The 9892-nt window shown below is 35.2% G+C and overlaps 1 protein-coding gene across 1 annotated transcript; it reads right to left on the reverse strand.

The window, feature by feature from the left end:
- Window positions 1-3874: 3874 nt before the first annotated feature.
- On the reverse strand, window positions 3875-7739 carry LOC137963324 (inactive glucose-1-phosphate adenylyltransferase small subunit 2, chloroplastic-like). Its single transcript, XM_068810461.1, has 10 exons — window positions 7605-7739; window positions 7379-7531; window positions 6775-7065; window positions 6361-6630; window positions 5968-6132; window positions 5777-5880; window positions 5566-5677; window positions 5384-5482; window positions 5175-5294; window positions 3875-3991 (listed from the first exon to the last, which is right to left on the reverse strand). Exons 1-10 carry the CDS (start codon window positions 7737-7739, stop codon window positions 3875-3877), a joined length of 1566 nt encoding a protein of 521 aa, XP_068666562.1.
- Window positions 7740-9892: the final 2153 nt, after the last annotated feature.

Below are 9892 nucleotides of genomic sequence, written 5' to 3' on the forward strand. Positions count from 1 at the left end.
AGAAAACAAAATGTACGGAAGAAATAACACAACATAATAAGGCAGAAACAAAGAATACTCAGCTAAGAGTAGCTAAAACAAGATATACTTACCCGAATTAATTAGATGCGAATCAAACAGATTGAAGAAAAGAAATCAGAATACAGATAGAAGACAGTTGGTTTCAATCTTGTTGGTGAAAATAAATCCAAATTCCAAATTAAAGCCAGTAAAAATTCGCTGGTCAGTCACGATTCTGCTAACATTTTCAAGAATTCAAGAAGAAATAATAACCTCAATCTAGATCATATGTGCGCTAAAACACTAGGATTTTTAGATTAATAGAAATTAAGAAGCTACTGACAGATATGAGAAAATTGAACTTAAACAAAATCCATAATAATGTACCTTAATGACTGGCTCACTCGAAAGAGATCTCCAAAGCAGAAACGAAATCTTGGGAGGCGAAGCGGACTGAAACAGATAAGAGGAGGAGAGTGAAGCAAATCAGTTGACGTAAGTTTAGTTTGTTGAGGAGGCAGTCGAAGTCTCCTTTTATAGGCAGTTGAGCGGTCTATAAAGCCAGAGTGGACGCCTGTCGGAGTCGGTTTTGAAATCATAGAGATTTCAGTTAGTTACGCCAGAGTGGACGCGCCTGTTCGAGTCAGTGTTGGAATGTTTGTTTCGTATTTTTTAAATTTGTTATATATTCTAACGAGATTTTAAAATAATAAATAATAAATAATATAATCTGGGCCATTTTCAACCATACATAGTTTCTTATTTGGGCTATACATTTACAAGAAGAGGATAAAGATAGGTCTCCACCTGTTAAACAAATGGTAAAATAATATTAATCTCCATTATTTTGATGATAATCAAATGAGTAGCTTAAAAGTATGCTACAAATGGTGTTATCTGTGTATTTTGTACACATACTTTCTAACACAAATATTATGAGGTCTAAGCACATTCCTAAAACCTTCTCTCCACAACTTTTCTTTTTTTTCTCACCCCTTAATCTTCTTCTATTAAGATTATACATCATAGAATCCTAAGTTTCAACGTGGTATCAGAGCAGGCAATGATCTGAGATGTAAAAGGAGAAGAAGATGCGAAAAAAATGGAGAAGAAAGGGAAGAAGAAGAAAAATGGAAAGAAAAAAAAGGAGTTTCTCATTTTTGCTTAAGTCTTATTTCTTAATTTCTATATTTGATTGGATGTTTCACTCTCTTACTGTATTTTCATATAGAAAAATATATACCGTTGGAAAGATATTTGAGTCTAATTTCCAACTAAAAAATAATCGTTGAAATCAGATTTTTCTAGAAAGAGAAATCGACATCTGAAGCAGCAAAGGTAAAGCAATAGAAAAGTTTCGTACAGTAGCAAAAAGCTTCAAATTTTAAGTCTTTTTATGTCATCAAGAACGAGGCATTATATGGAGAATTATATATATATATATAAGACTTAAATAGATTAACACTTGAGGTTGCAAAATATTTGTTGACTTCAAACTGGGATCATTGACATCATCTCCCAACTTGACGAGGGGTGGGAATAGAAGGAGAAGTATGAAAGATGGGCACAAAGCATTGGAAATTGTTTGATATGTTGATTATAAAACAACACTTGATTTAATTTATTATTGGCAGTCTATTACTCGACCTGACTCACTCACTCACTTTCAAAGCTACTATCTGCTATCTGCTACCGGTTTGACTCTGACTTGATTATTACCCTTGATTATTATCTTGGATTATCCTCAGCTTATTATTTGGTGCATAGCTTCCTTATTCAAGGATGGACTTACTGTAGGTTATCTTATGTGTCCTTATTGTTCTTAAGGACTTTTACTATCTATTGGTTATCTGATGCTATATAACTGCCTATTCGGTGCATGTTATTTGGGCCATGGCTAATATCTGTTACTGCTATTGTGTCTCTCTGATAGAGACATTATTATTAAAGAAGGACTTCTCGGTTGCTGACTGTTGTCAGCATTAGTTATTCTGATGAATAAGAAAGCACATGGTGGCCCTATAATATTATCTTCCGGTGATTACCTTTTACCCCCCCCTAGCAGTTTTACTTCTACTATTTGACAATCAGTGCCCTGTGTTAAGACACCGTGATGGAGGAGCTTATTAGACTTCTGAGCAATGCTTATAGACCCACTACATATAGAGGATAGGAGTATGCCCAACATCCAACGTGAGTCAAGTCTATTATTCACCCAAGAGGTGTTTTTTTTAGCTACCATGAGAAATTGGGTAGACTCTATGCCCCATAGTAAGGCTACTTTTCTGCCTGTGAAGTTGAATGGAAAGTATTTTTTACTATGACCATTTGACTGGAGTATGGAGCGATGTCTTACGGCTAGGAGTGATTTTACTCTCTTATATTAATGCTAGTTGGGTTTCTTGGTAAAGAACAAAGAGACCACTAGTTTGAGGGAGAGTGTTGGAAAATATGATGGACTGCCATTTTATACGAGAAGATCCTATACACCATTTGTAGCAAGTTGGGCGTTTATGTTGTTCTCTCACCCTCAGCTTGAGGGGGAGTGTTGGAAGATGGGCCCATACCGGCATGACCAAGGAGAAGGCCACAAGCCCACACAGTGGTGACATGGCAAATAAAGAGTTATCTCATAAATATGGCATTAATGTAATTAGTTTATAATTTATGTTTCTTATTCACTCTTAATAGGGTGATGGGTATTCTTGTAATATTAGTACTTTCGATATCTATAAATACAATTTAAGGGGAAGGGTTTTGGATAAAGTCCATTACCCTAATTTTCCTCCTCTTTTCTCCAAATTCGTTATTCTTCCTCTTCTCCTCCTAAAACCTTATCTCCAAAACTATTCTTCTTCTTCTTCTCACCCCTTAATCCTCTTCTACTAGGATTATACATCATGGAATCCTAAGTCTCAACACGTTTCTTACCAAGGTCTCCCATCTGGCATACTATAGATTTGATTGGCAATCCTGCAGCTCATCAACTTAGTACAAAATTGTTGAGAGCTGACATATGACATTTGTTTGATGTGGCCCAACTTGATGATGACTCAAATTCATTAAGAAATTCAAAAATGTAGATTAGATTATATTCTAGGATAGTTAAGCGTTGTCGTAACAAAAAAGTATGGAAATTGTTCAACTGCATCTAATTTTAATTTAACCATTAAATTTAAAGTGAATGACTTAAAAATTATTTTTATTATTTTATATTTATTTATTGATCTATATATACATAAATATTATTTTGAGATTTTTTATTTATTTTAATGATAAAATTAAGATAATGGTAAATATAATGAAGCAAATAATATATTTTTAAGTAAATTAACATTTTTAAAGAACAAAAAGTTGGTAGCTAAACTTGAGACTAACCCTTTTTCCCTTGACTTCTAAAAACTATTTTTAATATATATAAATTTCTTTGATGTTATTATTTTTTAACATAACCCATTAAAGCCAAATGCCTTATTTCTGGTAATAAAAAATAGGTTATCTTTTGTTTAAAATAAATAAGCTACCCATTTAATATAATTTAATACAAATAATCATTTTCTTTATTTAGCTGCCACCCTAGTAAATATGCATAGGATGGAATTGAAATCTAGTATCATGTATCAGTTTGGGGTGGGATAGGTTCTTTCATTCCCACTCCATGAGTTTTTGGAATATATACCTATAAATAAATCTAAAGTTTATTTATAATAAATTGTTAACATGAATTATAATGTACAAATTTTATTTGTAGAAGAAGTGATATGGGAGTATATATCTATTGGCAAAAAATTAAATCCATTTTGTTTGTTCAAATCATTTTTCAGATAAATATGCCTACTCCTGGCTTTGAAATTGATTGTACAAGTGGTTGAGCCTACAAGATAGTTCCATCAGGGATCAGGGCACTTCCCAAAATAATCACAATGCCTCCTCTGATTACATAGCCAGAGCCTTGTCTATCTCCTTCTTGGACATTGTCAATATTCACAATCTACAAACATAGAATAGTGAGTTAATGGAGTTAGATATATTAAACCTGGTAATAGATTAAAAAAAATAAAATAGATCTCGATGTAAAAATTGCATATTTATTTTCGTATCATCCATCTCCCCCAGAGAATGAATATTTTGTTTTACCAAGTAAAAAAATAAACGTAAAAGATAAATAGGAGAAATGATTTTTTTATTTTTTATTTATGGATGAGGTTAAAGATGCATAATCTCACTTAGGGCCTGTTTGGAACCCATAGAAAAGAAAACGGGGGAGAAGAGAAAAAAAATACTGGAATTTAGGGGGAAAAAGAAATAGAAACTTGAGAGAGTTTTAATTGTTAAAATTTTAAAATATTACTAATTTTCTTTTCTTGTCATTTTCCACATGTATCCAAACAAGAGAAATAATATTTCTCTTTAATTTTCTCTCTCATTTTCCATGGGCATCCAAACAAGAGAAGAGGAAAAGGATGTGGGACAACCTTGACTGCACCTAACATTTGAGTCCTTTGAAGGTCTCTCTAATTATAAGAATATCACTTACTTCATTGTAATTGCAACAATGCCATTACTCATTACCTCCACTTTATTATTAAAAAAACTAAAATAAATTCAATCATCAATGAATGAGACAAAAAATGTAGAATAGAAGGAAATTAAAGTTTAATTTATTTTATTTAAATTTAGTTTAATAAAATTAAAATTAGATGCACCAAGTTTGGATGAAATCGTGTCCAGATTCAATATTTTCTCAACAATAAAACCGTAACCAAATTCCACTATTTTTTTATTCATATATACCGCGGTTTACGCTTTGTAGGTAACATGGCATTCATATAAACATTTGCATATGCCCTAATGCATTTTAAGCATTTTCCCCAAAGTAACATTTTCAGCCTAAATACCTTTGTGAGACATTAGAAATGTGTATTTATCATGAACATTTAAATTCATGCATATACTATCATGACACATTTAAAATGTATGTTAAAAATTGAAAAGAATTGTATATATCCTAAACTTGAAAATAACATCCCATTGTGATTCAACCATTGGTTGAACCTGGTCTAACCAGGTTAGACTGAAATTAGCCTAAACTTTTATAGATGTAATTTTTTTTTTTAAAATGATTTTTACTTAGAATTAATCATTTCTAAAAACAGTTATGCACAATTAAATACCCTAACGTTTTTGCCGATCCTAGCATGCTTATCAATTATGGCCTTTCTTATCTGAGACTGCTCTCCAATCCCAATTGGTATTTCTTCACCATGCTTCCCATTCACATCCTGATCATCCGTCTGTGAAGTATTTCAACAAGAATCAGACCCTTGAAAAGAATAGCAAAAAATCAACTAAGAGCTTCACACCCAATAGAGTCTTGTCTTACTTGATAAATATCACTGCCCATGATCACTGAATCCTCAATCTCTGCGCCATTACCGACCAAGGTGCGCATGCCAATCACTGACCCTCTAATCTTGCAGTTCTACACTTAACCAAGACAGAAGAAGATAAGACGGAAACAGATGGGTTACGATTGTGAAGCATTTTGAAATACTCGTCACTTACATTCAAGATGCAACCATCTCCTATGACACTGTCTGATATGATGGCATTAGTAATTGATGAAGGAGGGAGATACCGGGGCAATGTATATACAGGAGCATCTCTATCGAAGAAGCTGCCACCATTGGAAGTCTCATGCCTCTTTCCCAAATAATAAACACAAGATCCTTTTAATCTTGAATCGATGTGGAATTACTCTGATTAGAATACTTACTCAAATTGAGATGGTTTCTTCTTGGTGCAATCTATGTTGGCATGATAATAGGCCTCAATGTTGCTAAAATAATTCCAATACCCTTCATGTAAATAAGCTTCCACCTGTAATAACCCTTCTTTCAAGTCTGTAATCTCGGATAATTAAAAAAACAGAGAGAGAGAGAGAGAGAGAGGTCCATAGCATCTAACCTTCAGTCCCATTGAAATTGCACCAGAGATCACGTCATTTCCAAAATCCTTGGCCTTGGGGAAAAGCTCTGTCAATAGCTTCATCATCACATCTCTTTTGATGACATAGATTCCCATGCTCCCCATGTAACCAGAGTCCTCTGTCCATTTTCTTTTGCTTTCTGACTGTGGATTTTCAGTGACAAATCCTGAGTTAGTGCACTCTTGTGTTATTCATGTTGATCTTCCTCGTTTTTGCAGATTTACAGGAGAATAAATAAAGGAAAGAAAAAGGGAAATATTCCATCACTCCAGCTTTAAGAGAAGAATCCGAACTTCTTTCCTTGCAGCTGCTATTTTCTGTTAAAGTTAATTACTATAATCATCACAGAGATAAGACTGGAAAGAACTTACCTTAAGGGGGTTCTGTGAAACCCATTCTGGCTTCTCCTTGTAATCAAGAACCTCGTTTCTGGAACTTACTTTTAAGAATCCAAAACCTGGATCTTCGTTTTCCCTGGTATGAGAAAAGGCAATGGTAATGTCGGCACTGCTATTTCTGTGAGCTAGTACAAGGTCTTGGTAATCCATTTTGTAAAGATGGTGACCTTGAAGTACAAGAAATTCCATTACAGGGTGCTGTTCAAGAACCCACAGGCTTCGTCTAATAGCATCAGCTGTACCCTGCAGGATCATTTTTACATAAAGAAATTTATGATCGTTGAGAAAAATAACGACGAAGTGGGATTTTTTTTGTTAATAATCATTTAACTGGATACTTTTAGCTTGGGAAAGTTAAACGAGGTTGCTGATTTTGTTGGTGTAAACCTTAAACCACTCCTGTTCTTCAAGGCTCTTATACGCAGCTATGACCTCTAGAAATCCTTCCCTCCCCCATCCTGTATTGGAATAAGCTCTGGATAGATGAGAATTCAGTGAAGTGGAGTTGTACTGAGTGAGCGCATATATTTTGTTGATGTTGCTATTGATGCAGTTGCTGACAACAATGTCAATAAGCCTGTAATTTCCAGCCATGGGGATTGCTCCTTCAGATCTTTTTATCGTGAGTGGATAGAGCCCTGACTCGGACCCATCACCAAATACTATAGCTGCTACACTCTGTTGTCAGCAACCATAACCATGATTCAGTCGATGAAGAATTCGAATCTCAGAATGGACGTCAGGAAAAGAACTGAAGGACCGATTCTAAATGCAGAAACAAAAGAGCCACGGCCGCCAGAATGACAAATGATAAGCAAACAAGGAATGCACTTAAAGTAGATGCAAATTAACAACTATATGGTGTTCTGTGCAGATTTTCACATGAACCGTGAATGATATCCAGGTGGATAATTCAAGAAAAGCCACACTTAATTCTTCGAATCATAGCAAAAACAAGCACCAATGGGACCTGATTCATAGAAGGAAATACCGTGGAAAAAGAATCAGACTCGCAGGAATTGGATATGGTTAAGCGGGTAGGAGATGAACATATGTGCTTGGATGTTGATTTACGTCGAGCATAAGATGAACCAAGAATCGGAAACTTAATACCGGAGAGAGGAGAGGTAGGAGACAGGCATAACTGCAGCATCACGATTACAACAGAAAAACCAGAGTCGTTTAGACTTCCCGGCTTTCTCCCTTCGATTCACTACAGTGTGCAAAGGAAGGGAAGGAGGAGAATATGTAGCTTGCGTCTCCATGGCAACACGCTTTACCGGTACAGAGTTACACTCCTTTGCCCGGGTTGCTTCCCTGTGGTTCATCCTCGACTTCGAGCATATGGACATGCCGCATCAACTTAACCTGCAGAATATCCTGTCGAAACGGAAGACATCATATGCTCAAACATTGAAAAAATTGATGTCGATTCGTCAGTGTAAACTTCCAAAGTTTCTCTAATAGGGTCTGTGGAAGCTCTTTCGATCATCATCATCAGTAGCTTCCATCAGAATACAGCTTTCGGAGATCAACTGAATTCCATATTCCCTGATCTTAACAACTGATTGGCTTTTTGGAGCATAAATAGCAGGTTGAATCTCTCAGAGTTAACAGACAGCCAAGATTGTCTGGAGAGAATGCGGATCAAGATGAAAAAAGAAGAGAAAATTGAAGCTTAAAGCGTTTAAAGCTGACTTTGTTTCTGATTATGCTTCCGCTTACCCCAAAGCGCAGTTAATTGGAATGAGTCGATTGCAAGAAAAGCACGTCTCCATGTGATCTGCATTTCATCTTTTTAGATGTTGAAAGTGAAATTAAATAGAAATGGACAAAATTAAAAGCATATGCATACAACCCCAAAATGAGGCCAAGATTTTTTGCTTTTGATGTTCTCTTAGGGGTGATCACCACATAAAAAACTCTTACTAGGAAAAATACACTATCTAGTTCTACTAGAAAAATAAAAGAAATGTTCTCTCTCTTTAAGCAGTATAATACCCAATTACACTTATGCCAATCTCTCTCCAACATATTTTCTACAACTAGAATCCGGTTCTAATGGATACAGGCTCTAGGATGCCAATTCTTCGAGATTCCCAAGTTCTAGAAGATCTCTTTTAAATAAAGTGAAAATAAAAAATTTACACTTGCTTTGAGAGATGGCCAATTCCTAATAGGATTCGAGTTCAAACCTTTGCATAAGCAATGAAATATGAGTAGTTTGTTTGGAACTAGGAATACAAAGAATTTGGGGTTTTTTTCTCATGTAGAGCAATGTCAAATATTTTTTGGCACAAAAAGCTTTGTAGGATGCTTAGATTTTGTAATAATAGCTCATGAATGCCTTGGACATGCTTATGTTCCCTATTATAAGTTTGGTGGCAAAATTTGTGATTTTTTAAGGTGAACCAAAAAACTACTTTGAACCGATGATTAGCTATACCTTTCCAATGATCAATCATTGAGTTATTCTCTTAGATGGCTATAGTTCTTAAGAATTTCTAAGTTTTTAGACTCTAGATCGATGGTGATGAGAATGGAGAAGCCAAAAGGGCAAACATACTTGTATGAGCTAAAGTTGCTACTACATTAAAAGATGTAGATGCTCGTGGTTGTTGCAAGAATTGGTGTACAAAATGGTGAATATCATCATTACTCATAGATACCATATGAGATTATGATGCCTCCTGATTTGCCCATACTAGTTTACCAAACTTCTTTCAACACTGAACAGACTAGTGGTTTGAGCGGCCACAATGAATAAATGCATGGTTCTCTTTGATGACTTCCTCTACCTCTTCCATAGACTCCTCCTCGATCTCTACCTCTCTGCATTGTCCATGCAGAATTATCATTCTTCACTTCAACATTAGAGATAGCCAGTTTAGTTCACATTAAACTTACAAGTATGTTTCTCTAGAGATGGTTTGTTTGTTCTAGCAAGAATCACAATCAGGGACCGGTAAGATGTAAAAGCCATGCCACTTTAATTTATTCTCTCTACCTTTCTTAAATTAGTCATATCGAGCAACAATCTCTCCTTACAATAGCAACAGGTTTCCAAGCCAGTAACAAACCAACTTCAGGGAAGTTGTCTTTGCTCAGACATCAGGAGCAAAGGGTTTTAGAGGAGGAAAGAAGGGAGAAAGAGGGGAAAAAAGAAGAAGGTCGTAGGTATAAGGTTTGGGAAGAAGAGATAACAAAAATATAATGTAGAGGAAGAGAAGTCATGGGAGGAAAAGTTATCCCAAGTTGGGTCATGTTAAGAGAGAGATTCTTCTCTTCCTCTCATTAAGCGTTAAATTCTAAAATGATGGTATTGCCCTTAGGTTTACAACTATAACTATTGAAAAGAGGTTAAGACAGTAAATTACAACCTTTGAACAGACATTAGATGGGAGTACACTACAAGTCACTCAAGAAAATGATTGCATCCATTCAGTTGCCTACAGAACTCGAAAAGGGCAAGTAGAAACATAGTTACAAGCAAGAGAGGCTCATG

The sequence above is a fragment of the Aristolochia californica genome, unplaced genomic scaffold (genome assembly GCF_029961685.1).
Source record: "Aristolochia californica isolate CCGP_79_NKW_82.1479 unplaced genomic scaffold, dmAriCali1.0.hap1 SCAF_4, whole genome shotgun sequence".
Taxonomy (NCBI): domain Eukaryota; kingdom Viridiplantae; phylum Streptophyta; class Magnoliopsida; order Piperales; family Aristolochiaceae; genus Aristolochia; species Aristolochia californica.

Bases quoted from the DNA above. Each gene is read 5' to 3' on its own strand.
- LOC137963324 (XM_068810461.1), bottom strand. From the start codon at position 7,739: ATGTCCATATGCTCGAAGTCGAGGATGAACCACAGGGAAGCAACCCGG. The intron at 5,881-5,967 runs GTTAGATGCTAT...GGGTTATTACAG, and splicing joins CAATTTCAATGGGACTGAAG to GTGGAAGCTTATTTACATGA. The intron at 5,295-5,383 runs GTAAGACAAGAC...AATACTTCACAG, and splicing joins TGGGCAGTGATATTTATCAA to ACGGATGATCAGGATGTGAA.